The sequence below is a fragment of the Gouania willdenowi genome, chromosome 16 (assembly GCF_900634775.1).
Source record: "Gouania willdenowi chromosome 16, fGouWil2.1, whole genome shotgun sequence".
Taxonomy (NCBI): Eukaryota; Metazoa; Chordata; class Actinopteri; order Blenniiformes; family Gobiesocidae; genus Gouania; species Gouania willdenowi.
This window is the reverse complement of record NC_041059.1, coordinates 11,423,196-11,440,722: the sequence shown is the minus strand read 5'-3', so window position 1 is coordinate 11,440,722 and position 17,527 is coordinate 11,423,196. Positions and strand designations below refer to the sequence as shown.

The 17,527-nt window shown below is 41.8% G+C and overlaps 1 protein-coding gene across 3 annotated transcripts in view; it reads left to right on the top strand.

Moving 5' to 3' along the window:
• ddr1 (discoidin domain receptor tyrosine kinase 1) overlaps positions 1-17,527 on the top strand; it is a 60,415-nt gene that overhangs the window by 25,207 nt on the left and 17,681 nt on the right. For all 3 annotated transcript variants that reach the window (XM_028469937.1, XM_028469938.1, XM_028469935.1), the window contains exons 3-8: positions 409-511; positions 8,849-8,924; positions 10,696-10,848; positions 11,642-11,789; positions 13,024-13,126; positions 14,267-14,453. In XM_028469937.1, the coding sequence (XP_028325738.1) occupies positions 409-511; positions 8,849-8,924; positions 10,696-10,848; positions 11,642-11,789; positions 13,024-13,126; positions 14,267-14,453 (770 nt within the window). The remainder of the gene's footprint in view (positions 1-408; positions 512-8,848; positions 8,925-10,695; positions 10,849-11,641; positions 11,790-13,023; positions 13,127-14,266; positions 14,454-17,527) is intronic.

The following is a 17,527-nucleotide window of genomic DNA, read 5'->3' as shown; positions in this document are numbered from 1 at the left end:
GGCCTCACTGGGGGGATGATATATATGCATGCACTTTGAAATGTATATAGAGATTAATGACTGTTTTATATGAATCCCATTTTGACTGGACAAAAGAGATTTAGCAGAGGCGGTTAACATTACAATAAACCATTAGGAGGGACAAACCCTGAGAGAGACATTGTAATAAATAACAGTGAAGGAAGATTTATATTTCTCCGATACGGGTGGGTTATGAAGCATGATAATCACCAGTTTTCCTTGGGATGACATAACATACACACCATGGCCAGCACCGGCTGGAGCGTCTAATGGAAATGTTAGGCTTTCTCCCAGGTTTGCTTCATACCCATGAGAATCTAACGAGTGTATTAATCTGGCCTCTGTCTCCATCTCATGCTATGTCTCGTGCTTTTTTTTTTTTTGCAGCTCAGTGTCGCTACGCCCTCGGGATGGAGGATGGCACCATCCCAGACTCTGACATCACAGCCTCCAGTGCCTGGTCGGACTCCACTGAAGCCAAACATGGAAGGTGGGACGTCTGTGTGTGGGCATGTGTTTGTGTGTGTGCATTTCCCAGCAAAAAAACTTCTGTAAAAATAAATTGTAATTAGTCTTGGAGTTAAACAGTAACCGAACACTGGTCTGAAAAGCGTTTTTCAGTAACAGTGATGATGTCATAAATGGCACAGCACACTGACTTTCCCTAGAGTACGTTTGGAAATCACAACAAGCAAAGACTTAAGTACATAGAAGATTATCGGATGGAGATTAAATGGTTTGAATTAGCAAAAATATCAGTAGTTTTGACACTTTATAACTGTGGGGATGACATCATCCAAAGGACAGACGCCATGTGGTTTACATTACAGCGATGCGATAATGGATTGCAGTGGTTGTTTTTTTCTATCATTCCTGTTAGTCCCTGATTTGTTTTGGGGATATAATGCAGTGCAGACATGCTCACATAATTGAATTACCTTAAAATTTTCATTTTGTCACATTTTTACTAAATACCAAAAAAAACAATGAAAGGGCTTTCAAATATGTAACAGAGGACATTTGAGTGCAAAAGAATTTGACCACTGCAGTATGTTTGTGTGTGTGAGATGTTGGTAGTGATTGGTTTAATACCTGTAGAATAAATTACACATAAGAGGCCAGGGAGTGGAGGGGGAGTGCCACCGACGCGGCGAGGCGGGCGAGCCCAGCCCCGCTTTGCACCCTAGCTCGACCGAGACCCGAGAGCCAATCCTTATCCCAAAGTTACGGATCTGACTTGCCGACTTCCCCTACTAAAGAATCCATGTTCAACTCGACTATCACAGCGATTGGTGCACCAATCTTACTTGGCAAGATGGCGCCGCGGATGGCTGCTGTGGTGTGTTAGTGCGCACTTTTTTGTCTTGTTTTTGTCGTAAAATCCGCAACTGGCTGCTCTTATTCAAGAGAAGAGCTCTTGAACGTCAGGGCAACAATCCCCAAAGATTTATTTCCCACTTTCATCGCTTCCTCTGTGGATTTACTGGACATTTTACTCAAAGGTGCGCTCACCTTTGCTCACGCAGTGAAGCGCCGGAGGAGAGGAAAAAGAGCTGGTGCGCTTGTGCGCCTCCGCCAGCGCGGCCGACGCACACCGTTACTGGGGATATTCCTCTCTAACGTGCGCTCACTGTGTAACAAAGTGGACGAACTCCAGCTGCTGTTGGGTAGAAACAGAGACTTCTCCTCATCTTCTGTTCTGTGCTTCACGGAAACGTGGCTGTGTGGAGCGGTACCGGACTCTGCGCTGCAGTTGGCCGGCTTCCAACTTCACAGAGCGGACCGAGACGCGTAGCTCACCGGGAAGACGAAAGGTGGAGGAATCTGCTTTTATGTGAACAGCAACTGGTGTAACGACGTGACAGTCATCCTCCAGCACTGCTCTCCTCACCTGGAATCCTTGATTATCAACAGCAAACCCTTCTATTCTCCCCGTGAGTTCACTTCATTCATCCTGGTTGGTGTGTACATCCCACCGTCAGCTGATGTGCGCGAGGCACAGCGCACACTCGCCGACCAGATCCTGTGCATGGAGCGGACCTACCCGGACTCTTTTATCATAGTGCTTGGTGACTTTAATAAAGGGGACCTCTCACACCAGCTCCCCAAATATAGACAATTAATTAAATGTCCGACCAGAGAGGAGAAGACACTGGATCACTGTTACACCACACTAAGCAGTGCTTATCACGCCGTTTCCCGTGCTGCACTGGGCCTATCAACCATGTGACGGTCCACCTGATTCCTTCATACAGACAGAGGCTGAAGCTCTGTAAACCTGTGGTGAAGGAATCTAAACAGTGGACCAGTTAAGCAGTGGAGAAACTCCAGGAGTGTTTGGACTGTACTGACTGGGATGTTTTCAGGTCTGCGAACAGTTCTCTGGATGAGTTTACAGACGCTGTGACGTCCTACATCAGCTTCTGTGAGGACAGCTGCATTCCATCAAAGACCAGGCTGAGTTATAACAATGACAAACCCTGGTTCACAGCTAAGCTCAGAGGGCTGAGGGCAGACAAAGAGGACGCTTTCAGGAGTGGAGACAGAGCCAGGTACAGAGAGTCGAAGTACACGTTTGGAAAGGAGGTGAGAAAGCCAAACGTTTGTACTCAGAGAAGCTACAACATCAGTTCTCTGCGAATGACTCGGCTTCTGTCTGGAGAGGGCTCAGGCAAATTACAAATTACAAGCACAGAGCCCCTGCTGCTGCTAACGACCTCTGCCTGGCCAACAGTCTGAATAACTTCTATTGTAGATTTGACAGACAATGGGACAGACCTGACTCCAACCCCCCTCACACCTCTGACCAGCCTCACTCTAACATCTTCACTCCCCACATCAAAGCTACAGTCTCAACACAGCTGCTTACAGAGGCTCTCTCCCCTATCTCCACCCCCCCCCTCCCCCTCCCACAGAGACACCTTTCTCCATCAAAGAGAGAGATGTAAATAGACTTTTCAGGAGACAAAACCCTGAGCCCGTAAGGCTTGTGGACCGGACTCTGTCTCTCCATCCACCTTAAAGCACTGTGCTGATCAGCTGTCTCCAGTGTTCACAGACATTGTTAACACCTCACTGGAGACATGCACCGTACCAGCCTGTTTTAAGGTCTCCACCATCGTTCCTGTCCCTAAAAAGCTGAGGATCACAGGACTTAATGACTACAGACCCATCGCTCTGACATCTGTGGTCATGAAGTCCTTTGAACTCCTCATGCTTTCCCACATCAAGGACATCACCGACCCCCACCTGGACCCCCTGCAGTTTGCTTATAGATCCAACAGGTCTGTAGACAATGCTGTAAACCTGGCTCTCCACTTCATCCTCCAGCACCTGGACTCCCCAGGCTCCTACGCCAGGATCCTGTTTGTGGACTTCAGCTCTGCTTTCAACACTATAATCCCAGCTCTCCTTCAGGACAAGCTTTTCCAGCTGAACGTGCCAGACTCCACCTGCAAGTGGATCACAGACTTCCTGTCTGACAGGAAGCAGCACATGAAGCTGGGAAAAACCATCTCTGCTCCCCGGACCATCAGCACTGGATCTCCTCAGGGCTGTGTTCTTTCTCCTCTGCTCTTCTCCCTGTACACCAACAGCTGCACCTCCTCTCACCAGTCGGTCAAACTCCTGAAGTTTGCAGACGACACGACCATCATCGGTCTCATCTCTGATGGAGACGAGTCTGACTACAGGTGGGAGACAGACCGGCTGGTGTCCTGGTGCAGCCAGAACAACCTGGAGCTCAACGCTTTAAAGACAGTGGAGATGATGGCAGACTTCAGGAAGAACCCAGCCCCCCTCACCCCCCTCACCCTGGGAGACTCTACAGTGAGCTCTGTGGAGTACTTCTGCTTCCTGGGGACCATCATCACTCAGGACCTCAAGTGGGAGCTGAACATCAGCGCCCTCATCAAAAAAGCTCAGCAGAGGATGTACTTCCTGCGGCAGCTGAAGAAGTTCAGTCTGCCAACAAAGATGATGGTGAACTTCTACAGCTCCATCATCCAGTCCATCCTCTGCTCCTCCATCACCATCTGGTATGCTGCAGCTACGGCCAAGGACAAGGCCAGACTGCAGCGTATCATCCACTCTGCAGAGAAGGTCATCGGCTGCAATCTACCCTCCCTCCAGGACCTGTACGCCTCCAGGATTTTGAGGCGTGCAGGAAAGATTGTGGCCGACCCCTCCCACCCCAGTCATAAACTGTTTCAATCTCTCCCTTCTGGAAGAAGGTTTCGGTCCATCAGGACCAGAACCTCCAGACACAAAAACAGCTTCTTTCCCTCTGCCACCATCCACATGAACACACCCCAAGTCACCCACTGAACCCCCCCCCCCCCCACCCGAACACCACCTCCATGATGACATTATCTGCTGCACTGTATATATATATATATATATATATATATATATTTATCCTTTATTCTCTATCTATCCTTTATTTATGCCTCATCCTTTATATTTATCATTATTATTATTATTATTATTGTTGCTGGGTTGTTCTTTGTTTTTTTTCTTTATTTATTTTTGTTGTTTTTTGTTTTGTGCACCAACTACCAAGACAAATTCCTTGTACTGTCCTTAAAACTGTACATGGCCATTAAAAACATTTCTGATTCTGATTCTGAAAACTACCATATTGTGCTCTTTTGGCTGTGAACTGAGGCTAACCTTGTTTCAGCTGCCCACAACAATGGTGCTGGGTCGGGAAATGCCCCTATGTTGTGACGTCATGTGGGAACTATGTATATCCGAGCCTGTGGTCACGTGACTGCCGTAAAGTGAAACGTTCTCCAGGTCACATGACCTGGCCAAAGGTGGTTCATCTCTCCAAACTTACATGGTAGGTAGTTCAAGAGGGTATCCCTGCTTGGAGCATTGATACTGTCAAACCCTGTATATTGGCCTGAGGAATCATTTAAAATAACACATATGGGTCAACTATTTAGGTCAAAAGGTCAGCAGTGTGCCTTTAAGAATCCCATTTAAAATAAATATTTATAGATGGGTGTATAGCTGTATGTTTAAAATTGGGGTGGTTATTGTTTTAAATGCTGTGTATACCCATTTTACATGTAATCAGTGTATATATATATATGAATGATTCATTTATTAAGAAAACTGACTCACAAGCTCCTAAAGCAGAAGTTCTGTATTCTGTAAAAACATGATTGTTATTTGACGATTATCCGACCTACTTAATCAATGATGCAGCAACAGTAAAAGTCAAAATGTCAGAGCCCTGCTTCTATAAGAGGGAGATGATCTATACACCTGTGGAGCAATGAGTGTGCCTACGTTTCCCTGCACTACAATTAAATTACTCAAGTAGGAGGAAGTTCCGATCATCATTAGAGGTGGTGCTTTCTGTCTTCTCCTGATAATTGAATTACCACCATGTCTGTCTGGTGGTGAAGTCAGATTTATGGGTGCCTAGTTGGACCTGTAACATGTTACGGCCACGTGTGAAAGCATTTTGTGTATGTGTGTTCATTTGTCTCCATCTGTCTGTTGGTCTCAGTTTTTTGGCTGTGTGTTAAACATGTGGGAATGATTATTAGCCAAGGTTTAGTTTAAGACACATTAGGGAGACCCAGTGAGAGGAGGAGAAAAAGCAGAGGATGGACGTTCAACATTAGAAAAGGGAACGCTCACTGTGATTGCAGGTGAGCTGAACACTTTGGACGAATGAATCTAAACACAAGGTTTGACAGACAGTGACTGAGGAGAGATACAAATGCTGATTTCTTTCCACTGCTGTTAAAGCTCTTGGTCAGACAAATTAGGGCTCTTGTTTAACGTTGTGAATGAGAACAATGAGAGAGGGATTTAAAGTGTGCTGGTAGTTTGTCAGGAAGAAGGAAGCACAGCTTGAAAATCTGATACTCTGCGGAGCTGTGTGGACTATAATCCTAATTTTTAAAAAAAATTGTGTGCATGTATCAAACAAGTTGCAACTACATTTTATTGATGTGATATGTACTACAATTATTCATTTTTAAGATAAAATTATTGTGATTTCTGGCATCCTTCCACTTATTGTACACCCAAACATATACAAAATCACTTCTAAGATCAATTTATTGCAGGAATGTCTCAGGAATTTTTTCCCCCCAAATGCAACCTGTATCTGATCAGTTACAGACGGTTTTAACAGCACAAATCAGATTTTTTTTCAATTCTGACCCAGGCCAATTTCATACATGGTCCTAAATCTGATATTTTGCAATGCGACTGTTGTCTGAGTGGCCAGGTCGTATAATCCGACCTTTACATGATTGAAATGCAATAAACGTCACAATTCTGTGTCCAAAAAGGAGCAGCAGGTGAAAAAACTGTTTTTCAATCTTCTTGAAATTTGTTGACTGTTATTGTGCAAACGTTGGTTGTGCAGACTTTATTAGAGGGGGTTATACGCTATTCCATGAAAGGAAAACCAAAAAAGTGGTATCAGTCATAATGTGGGCTTTTTAAAAATTCATTTTATTTTGTTTAATTTTTAAAACTAATCTATTATCTGTTCTAACTGTCGACAGTACTTACCTGAAATGACAACTGAGGTTTGTCTAATAATTATTTTCAGTCTCCACAAATCCACAAACTCAGATTTGTGTACACGGGGGCAGACCTGACGTGAGATCTGGGGCCTCATGTACAAAGACTTGCGTATAAAATGTTGTAAAAAAAAGCGTACGTCTCAATCCAGAGACAGGCGTACGCTCATAAAAATTCAGATGTTTAAATCTGTGCGTAGGACGGGCTCCACGCACCTCTCCTTTGAACATCTAAATCAGTGTGGATGTGAGTGCACATATGTCCCTCCCTGTTCACGCCCACATTTACATATGTAAATCATATTGAAATGTAATCGACGCTGGGATTCCCCTCAGCGTCATCAGAAAAATCTGCACTCTTACCACCAGCAACACAGGAAAGAAGGGATTCTGAAACATTTTAGACCAACAGCAACATGTAAGACGGAGATAATTCAACAGTGAAGATACTGGAATTAATATAATCATTAATATAGACACACACAGTTTGCTAAATGCTTGATTGTGTGTGTGTGTTAAGAATTTTGGATAGCGGATTAAGGAAGACATGTAAATGCTATACGACTACCATAATGATGATAAACGCAGAATATGACGTTTTGATCGCGTACATCAGGCTTAATGTGTGTCTCTGTTTCCTGATCATTAAAGCCATCAATCCATGAAAGTAAAGTCTGTTCACTGGTACGTCAATCACCAACCCCACTGTCTCCCTCCTCTGACCGATACAACGCCACACCCCCCACCCCCCGCGCTCACACATCGCACAAGTTGGTCGCGATGATCAGTCTGGAGTGTGTGTGGCAGTTATTGATCGCTGGAGTGAAAGCGTTAGTGTTCAGAAAGACCGCACATTTTCACGCCCTCTCCAGTTTCTGATCATCAGGATTTTGATGTACGCACGTGTTTGGGTGTACGTACCTTTTGTACATGAGGTCCCAGATCATAGCGTACGCTTACGTCAGAATTGATAAATACTTGAATATTGTCGAACGCATGTCGTATGCTCAGATCTGAACGTAAGTGAGGGCCAGTGTGTGATGCGTGGTCACGTGTTTCCTCAGGATCTCTTTAGCGTATGCGGATCACTTCAGGGTCGTATTCAGTTCATACTCTAAATTGACAGAAGATGCATTTAATGTGTAATATGAACGAGCACACAAAACAGATTTCTCCCTAAAAAACTGAATTGTGCGTTTAAGGGCTCATGTTTCGCTAAATCTACTTTTCTGTGCTTTAAACATCATAAAAGTGCTATTTGGGCTTCATACACATGCCCAAAGTGTTTATTTCATTGATTAGTACCATAGAAATAATGTGAACAAAGAAATTTCACACAGAATAGGCTGTAAGTCAGCTTTGCTAAGCAAAGCATCCACCTGAGTAGCCAAGCAGGGGATCAATGCAATTCAATAATTATGCATTCTAATATTTTTTTTACAGACTCTCTATTTGCCTAGTGACGTGACATTACAAGGCGGATTGGATTTCTCGCAACATGTAAACGTTGGTTCCTGGACGTATTTTAACTGAAGGAACATTTCAGGATTAATTATAATCTGAGTCTCACCTGCTAGTGCTTGACCGTGTAGCAACAACTTTAATTTTGATTGAGGACCAAGTCATCTGTGTGCAGATATTTTCTGCCATCTTTTCCAAAGCTCCTCCAGTCAGTCGAGCTAATGTCACAGACACACCGTAGCCAAGCTGGTGGTCATCGGGTGTTTAGCATGTGGTATTTGATTGACCTTTACTTCTTGGGCTGGATTGAAAATGAATAAACCAAGCGAAAAGGTTTGCACTGTGTTTTTGTGTGTGGTCGTGGCAAGCCTGTTGGCAAAGCTTGGTCTAGACCACATCTTGTTTTGAGGTTTCAAGAATGTGGAGGAGACAGTAATTTTCAGTCTGCTCTTTTCGTCAACTTAGCTCTCTTCATGGTCACTATGCGTTTCCTGGTTTTTCTATCCGTCTGCAGCCTCACTATGAGCTTTTAATCATCTGTCAGTCATGCAGCATTATCTCATTTCTACATGAACACATGGCTGCTGTGGATTCCAGTATGTGTGACTGTGGGAAAGAAGAAACACTGATATAAATTCTCACTTGTGCCTCTGCCTGCTACTAAATTAGGTGTGTGTGTTTTATCTGCCTGGGAATGTTTGGCAAAGTAGGAGGGATTTTTTTTTTGTTCTTGGAGCAAATAACTCCTAATTTTAGGTGAGATGCCTCACATTGCCATTTTGGATGTTGACCCTTAAATTCTCATTATTCAGGTTGAGCACTGGAGAGGGCGACGGAGCGTGGTGTCCAGCTGGAGCCGTCTTTCCTAGTGCATCAGAATACCTTCAGGTTTGGTTCTGTTTACAAACAGTTGAGAAATGCTGTTTACATCAATGATCTTCCTCAGAGATTAAACAGTTGGAACATCTGCGACTCTCGCTGACGATGTCGCCTTATACTGAGGTTGCACAGGGATTTTTATGCATAGAGTAAAGCATGGCTAATGTATTTGTATAGCGCATTTCATACACAAGGCAACTCAATGTGCTTCACATGATCATAAAAGTGCAACAGAAAACATTCAACAGCTAAAAATCAATAAGAACATTAAAATCATCAGTAAAAACATTTAAAATCATCAACACACACATTACATCAACAATACCATGACCAAAATCTCCCTCTCAATCATACACAGTAGAAAAAGAGTGAGCTTTAACTTAAATTTAAATATGTTCTCATCGGATGCTGACTTCAGCTCTGCTGGCAGTTTGTTCCACTTCTTTGCAGCATAATAACTAAAAGCAGCCTCACTATGTTTACTGTGAACTCTGCGCTCCACTATCTGACCTGTGTCCATAGATCTGAGGCACCTGCTGGGTTCATACCTGACTAACAGCTTAGTGATGTATTCTGGACCAAACCCATTCACAGATTTATACATCAGCAGCAGCATAACTTTAAAGTATATTCTGAGGCTGACTGGGAGCCGGTGTAGCATGTTGCATATCAAAGAAACTGCAGCTCCTAAAATACTGTTTGTAAACTCTATATTTATCTAGGTAAGGACACATGTAAATTCTATATCTCAACTCATTCCTTGTGAGCTTCAATTGTGCACATTTCAGACGTGTTTGTGCTCCAATACACCCAAATGTATTGAATTTTTCTCTGAAAGCCTGACAGTGGGCCTTAAATAATAACTAAACCCAGAGGTTTGGCTGAGGTATTTCTAGGCTGGAAATTCTAAATATGAATTGTAGAGATCCCATCCATATTCATTGCAATGTATACTCTAACTACCTACTCAATACTCACCATAGAGCTCTATTCACAGTTCTCTCAATCCAACCTACTCGCCTCAGATTAGAGTCAACAGATGCTAGTTTTTATTGAAGGGGTGGGGCCAACAGTGGTGGTTCCAGACGTAACAAACCTCTGTTCTCAGCCAATAGCAAAATTTGGTTGTATTAGCTGGGTTTCAACCCATAGTGTGCACTCACTCTTGCATTTTTACAACAAAATATATTAAATCAAAATACTTTAACTAAAAGGCCAAAAGTTGGACATGAATCAATCAACAAAACTACTTCATATCCAAATACATTTATTTTCAGCAGAAGAAAGGTTTTTTTTGTTTAGTTACCCTTTAAAACTCTATGGTATGGGGTAATCCAGAGGGGCTTACGCTACAGATCCCATTCCCAAACAAAACATGCATGTTAAAAACATTGGTTTACTAAGGTTACCCAAAATGTTTGGCCTAAATTGCTCCACCTGCACTGGTAACTCATCATGTATCTCATGAGAAACAGTTGACTGCAAGGAACAACAAACTGTTATCCAACAATTCGTTGTTAGGGTTGGTTTGATCTACAGATTCATTCATCACTACTGCATCAGTTGAGCCCATCTGCTAAGCTAATGTCCTCTACTTAAAGAGTGACCCTTGGAATTTATTGTCCGTAGTAGCTGTAATGATATGGCTAATGCTAAATTACAGTGCAATCAATTCAATCGATCTGCTGTTTAAAGGAATCTTCAAGTGTTATGTGTTTCATGCATAGTGCACCTTGTCTTTATTGAAATAATGTGACTTTTTGATGTATATCACATCTAGGTTGACCTCCACAAACTCCATTTCCTGGCTCTGGTTGGAACCCAAGGTCGCCATGCTGACGGTCATGGCCAGGAGTTCGCCCGCAATTATCGGCTCCAATATTCCCGAGATGGAAAGAAATGGATCACCTGGAAGGACCGCTGGAGCCAAGAGGTAGGTACTGTTTAGATGTTGATGCGAGTCTTTTATGGCATAACACAAATTGAGGGATGGGAATGTCAGAAATTTAGATTTTGAGGTATTAATTCCAGAAACAGTGAAGGAGTTTTCTTTATTATTGACAGGAAATGACTCAATATCCCAGAGCTGTTTAGTCTTATTAAGTATAAATCAAGTCTTACTTTATTATTCATCTGCTCCTACTTTAGATATTGTTCCTTTGGGGATCAAACTGTTTGAAGTTACGCCAGCTAAGATTTGTCTAATAATGTTTTTGTTCTGGCAAGATCTGACTTCATTTCTCAACAATGCCATCAATGTCTTGCCTTGTGCAAGTTAAAGCACATCTTGTTGCATTTGGTAAATGTCCAATATTATTTGGGTGCTCACTGTTTTATACCACTCTCATGCGATAGGATGGGAGTGGACGTCTGGCCCTGTTTAAGGAATAAAGGAATATGCTGCTTGTTTCCCAGCACAACCATATTTTCTTGACCTTTTACTAACACAACAAATATTCAGAAATATTCAGCCTGTGGGCTTTGCTAAATCAAAATCTGCCTTGGGCTCCATATCTAAAATTTGGTCTGTCTTACCATCTTTGCATAGTGAGGAAAAGAGAAATCATTCTTTAAATTCTTTATATATTCATCACTTTTAAGAAAACGTGGTGATGAAAATTCATTGAGTGCCTTCAGATGACAGTTTTAAAATCCTTGAGGTTACAGCCGGGACAGGAAAGTAATACAACTACAAGAACTGAATACTAGTATTTCTCCTCCTCCAGGAGGTCTCAGGCAATGAGAACACCTATGATGTTGTGCTGAAAGATCTCGGACCTCCCATTGTGGCCCGGATGGTGCGTTTCTACCCCCTGGCTGACCGGGTCATGAGCGTGTGCCTTCGGGTAGAGCTTTATGGTTGCGTATGGAATGGTAAGTGTCCTTAGAAGAACAATGGATAACAATGTGCTTACTAATTGAATTACAGATAAACTTCTGTATACAAACTGAATTGTATACAGAATATGTGTAATATGTGAAGAGTCATGAAGTCTTCACATATTAATACTGTAGTTTCTTTCTTTGTCCCCTTCCAAATTAACACCAGAAAATCATGCTGATAGTAAATTGATACAGGCAGTTCTTAAAAACATTGAGTTTAACTGCAAAAATGATTGAATAAATGTTTTGTTAAAATCATACAAAATTTGTCAAAAAATCCCAAAGCAAACAGTGTGGGCTGTTTAATGTTTTTCCATCTGGTGTCTCTCTCTGAAGATTGTTGCTTAACTTTTGTATCATATTGTAACCATCTCAGATTCAAACCTGCATGTCTTTGCTATACATCCACAGTGAGTTGAGGCACTGCATGTAATTTGCAGCCAGTGGGATCACTTGGACGAAAGCCGCCTCACGTTGATAAATGGTGTTAAGTTTCTTCATTTCTAAATCACAACAGTGACGTACTGAGTATTTACGAGTATCACTCACCTCCTTTCTTGCCCCATCTGCCTCCCTCATCTAGCACTGGGCCTTCCTGTGAATCAAGACTTTCCCTGACAGTGAAATCATGACTTTGTCTTTAAAGAGAGCATCGTTTTAAAATGGGCTCTCTTGTGGTTTCTGAGGTGATGCACTTCAATTCATCTTTAGGCCTGAGCTCATGTGGAATCTTCATGATGAAAGATACTTTCAGCATTTTATAGCTCATACAGTACTTGAATTTTTTTCATCAGGCAGCGAAATGCTTTCTCTTATGTTTATGGTTTAAAATTTGTTCTTTACACACACACGCACATGTGAAAACAGAGGGTTCTGCACACATCCTGTAATGTTTATTATCTGTAGCAAAGTGGTGGGCTGTAGTCCTTGTTGCTGACGTCAGCCCCGAGAACCAGGAATGGGATGATTAGCTGTATATTGGAGCTAAGAGGCTTGGGTTTCCCTGGTTAATTGTGGCTGGGGCTGAGTGGTCCAGAGGAGCTGACCCTTCATTTGTTTTACTGCCTAAAAACCAGCTGTAGGCATTTCCCTGCAGCACTAATTTCCACTAAATGTTCTCAAGACGTGTAGCTGCCTGGGATTGAAACGGAAAGCTTAAATATCTCATTTATCAAACACAGTTCTCTTTGTCCTGAGTTTAATCAAATGTTTTGTTTCCTCTTAGATGGGTTGAAGGCTTACACCGCTCCAGTGGGACATGTCATGCACTTACCTGGGATGCCGGTTTACCTTAATGACTCCACCTATGATGGAAGCACCGAACAAGGGTAAAATCTTCACCCACTTGAGCATCTGAAACATTTTCCTTTTGAATGGATGCTTACACACCCACTGTACAGACGCAGTCAATGCTGTGCAAACACTGCCATCATAACGATAACTGAACAGCCAGGAATGTGTGGTGAAAAAATGTGACTTCATCAATGGCACGCCAAACGCTCGTCTACGTGGCTCATCACATCTGCAAGCAGTAAAGCACACTCTCAGCCAAATCCTCCCCTCAAAGTTTATTCTGACTGCCTAATCAAATGGGAATGACATTATTTTTCTGAGTTGCTCTGGGATTTGAGCAGCGTTTCCTGGCCATAATGTTTTGGCATGTGCTAAGGAAGAGTGAATTTTCGGGGGTGGGCGTCCACACTTGCACAGGCTGTGGAGTTAATGAGCCTGAAATTTTTTGGAACTCTCACTTTTGATGTAATGCAGACATTTTCAGGGCAGATGTGAGAGAACTCACAGAGCTGGGGTAGTGACCTTGTTGTGTTACTTTGCATTTGTTGTACGTATGACATGTATGTTTGAGAAAAACAAACACTGTATGCATGTGGGGCATGTGCGTGGTGTGTTGTGCACCCATTTCCTTTGAAACTCAGCAGTTCTGATTAGGGTCCTTAGCCCTCATTTATCAATTGTTCGTATGTTCAGATCTGGGGTCCACGGGCTCGTGCTTGCCAGCCTGACTCATCTACTTTTTCTTGACCAAAGTGTAAAGGATTGTCTTGATCAAAAAATCAGGGATTTACGCTTTTAGGCTGTTGATGAGTAAAATGTAATTTAAACCATCTCGAATCCGTTCCAATATGGAAACACTGTTCACTTCCTTCGTAATTCTCTTCAACAGAGCGTTCCAAATGAGCTCCTTAAATTAAGTGGTGTGAAAACAGTGGTTTTCACACCACTGAACAGCACATATTTTGTTTTTCTTTACCTCAGCTGTGAAGATGTTAATTTTCATCTCGGAAATGTTTATTTCCTTGTCAGTGTTTGTTTGAACTCAGTGGTCTCTGAACCAGGAATATTTGAGGGTGTAATTTGTTAATGACGATGAAATGCAGTTGTCGCATTTATCAACACCCGATGTCACCCAACGTTGATAAATGAGAGCCATTGTGTGTTTGTGTTGGCAGCATGCAGTTTGGAGGCCTAGGTCAACTGTGCGATGGTGTCCTCGGAGGAGACGATTTCATCGAAACTAAGGAACTCAGGGTGTGGCCGGGCTACGACTACCTGGGCTGGAGCCGGGAAGCCCTTGGGCAAGGCAGTGTGGATATTGAGTTCCACTTTGAGAAGCCACGTGTTTTCCACAATATGCAGGTGAGTCTAAATAAGTTCACTTTTTTTTTTTAAATAGTGTTTAAAAAGTTTGACCCACACAGATGAGTGCTTATACACTGCAATAACCACCAGTGGTTACTTTATGCACTAAATATTAGTATCTCTTTTTAATAGTGGCTAATGCACAAGAGCTGTTCTTTATCTCATAATACTGTATCACACTAATGCAATGTCTGATATTCTTCAGCCGATGTTCCACAAGTATACAACAGATGTTAAATCAGCCCAGTGGTTGATATAGTTCAGAGGTATCCTGTACAATATGGATCAAGCTAAGCTACAAAAGTCCTGAAACCAGGCCACTCGCCACACTCCGAAGTTTTACAGTGTCTTAAACAATCAGCTCAGCAGCACTTCATGGTCACACCTAGTGTAGGTCAGTGTCATCTCTGCTGAAACATTAAGTGTAATTAAATATGCAAAAGCATATTTTGGTGCACAGCTTGCAGCTTTAGAGAATTTTGCTGTATGAAAAATCTGGTGTTAACTGAGTCTGTTTCAATGTACATTTAACCATTTTTGCTCTATATAGATCCATAATTGCTTATAAATAATCCATTACATTTTCTGTCATTATATTAAAAAAATGGTTTAGATGACGTAAAACACATTTATTTGGTCTATTAATTATCTCATTTACCAAAATGAGCGTGCCATTCTGAGTAAAGACATTAGGAAGATAATTTCTTCAGATGAAACTCCTAATATGTGCTGGTAGCTTCAAGCAGCATGACCTCTCAAGCAAACTCCACTTTCCCCCCCCCTTTTTTTTTTTTTTAACGAAGATAACATTGTTCAATTGCAATCTCAGGGGGTGGCATTTGTTCTGGAATGGTTCTGAGGCTAATTTATTAGTTTCACTGCACCATTGTTTATTATGACAGTGTGTCTGTTATTGTCTCTGTGTGTCACTGAATTGTTTCACACTGCGGCTTTATTGGTTAACTGTTTTTCTATTGGGTTCATTTGTGGCGCAACCAGTGGTATGATGATGTACAGCAACATAGTTTGAGTTGCAACTTTGTTGACCCATTACTAGAGCAAACTGAATTGTTTGAATTTCATTGCTTGTCTTTTAAAGTAATTTTTCAAAGTGTTTAAAAGGTAGCTGTAGTGAATTTTATTTGCAAGCCCAATCAGAAGATAATATACTGTAAATTAGTCAGGCTATTTTCTTTAAAAGTGGAGCATCCAGAAGGAGGAAAACTGGCACATTTGTGAGAGCTGTGGCCGCCATTTATTCCCCAAGTCTTATACATGTGTTGTGACAAAATCTGTGACCCAAGAAAATGGTGGCTGTGCCGGTTCTGCATTTATTCGCGGACTTCCATCACCGAAGTTGCCATTTTCTCGGGTGACAGATATTAACGACTTAAGAAAGGTGACCCGACAAAACAGTGGCTCTGGGGAACGAAGTCTGCTAATAAATGCATAAAAGCAGTGTTTTTCAACCTTGGGGTTACCTGGAATTAAAATGGTGTCGCCCAAAAAAAAAAAACATTTTCAAATACACATCACACACAATAAATAGCAAATAACTTTATCCTATACTTAAAAGTTCTCAAATATAAATCTATTTCAAATTAGATGCAGTACAAAAATATCTGATTGATTTTTGTAGCACTTTAATAAACATGATCAAAAATACATTTGACAAAAAATGTCTTTGGAGTCACCAGACATTTGTCATATCAATATGGGGTCAAAACCCAAAAAAGGTTGGGAACCTCTTCACTAGACCCATCATTTTCTTGGTCACAGATTTTGTCACAACACTTGTCTACGACTTGGGGCATAAATGGTGGTTCTGTCTCTCACAGGCCTCATATAATATATGTGATCCTTTAGTAGAGCTTGTAATTAAAATTCACTCCAGGTACCCGTTAAAGGGCTTGGTAAAAGGTTTACCAGTTTCTTGATCTTAGCTTTTCTGTTTTAGTCTTTCATTCTATTATACCCATGTTGCATTTGAGAAGACATTCTCTATGGTACTTAAAGTGTTTTCCTGCCTTTTCCCCTGTGGTATGTCCACGTTAACCTCAGCTGACACTCACCATTATGTCGGCCTGGCCGAGCGGATATGTTCGACACATGGGTCAAATAAATAAGGAGTGGGAACCTGAAGCTAAGTTTGAATGGACTTATCTCTACAGGCTACAGTTCTTTAACCTGTGCCTAATCACTGTCCCACTGGGAAATCTGCTCTTTAACCTTCACACAGTCGTGACCTGCCCCCCTCCAGCAGAGAGAGTGAACCCACTATCGTCTGCTTTTACAGAGCTTCAGTTTAATCCTTTGGGACTTGCAGAAAATTTTTGTAAGCTCCTTGAAAAAGTTAACCAAAGATCACAGAGAATTCACAATGAAAGTAAGACTATGATGAAACAAGAAAAACATAATTCATAATGTAATGCTGGCTTTGAAATTAGGCTTTTTGGTCCATAGGGTCTCCACTCTCAGAAGGAGTTGATCATATCTGTGGTTTTGTTGACTTAGTAGACCCCGGCTTTCAAACCAAGATGCACTGCATACCCTATTATAGATAGAAATACTTTTAAGGCATTCACACATCTGGTGCAGCTGTTCATTCCGCATCTTGTGTGAATTTACATGTGGGTCTAGTTAAAGCAGCTGGGCCTTCATTGTGTGGTCAACAGCTCGCCTGTCAAATCAGCCTCAGCACCAAGTCTTTCTCACAGAGAGGAAAAAAAGACTCAGATCTGCAGCTCTGGGCACTTTGTCACTCGTTTGTCCAGCTTTTCAACTTTGTCATTATTCTTCCTGTCATCCCTAAAGGCTTTCTTCTTCATCTTCATCTGCTTGTTATAACAGGAAGATGGTTGGTCCCATTCCTTGTTCTTGTGATTTTCATCAGTTACATTCCTTCTCATGATGAAAAGAAATATAAAAATAAAGAATAAAATATAATGCATAATGACAACTCTAAAAAGCTTAAGAGAAATTAAATCAGTTAAGAAATAAAACTTATTGCGTTTGTTTGCGTGCGTTATGCACTTTTATTTGACATTTCACGTTTGCTATGCTTTTTTTTC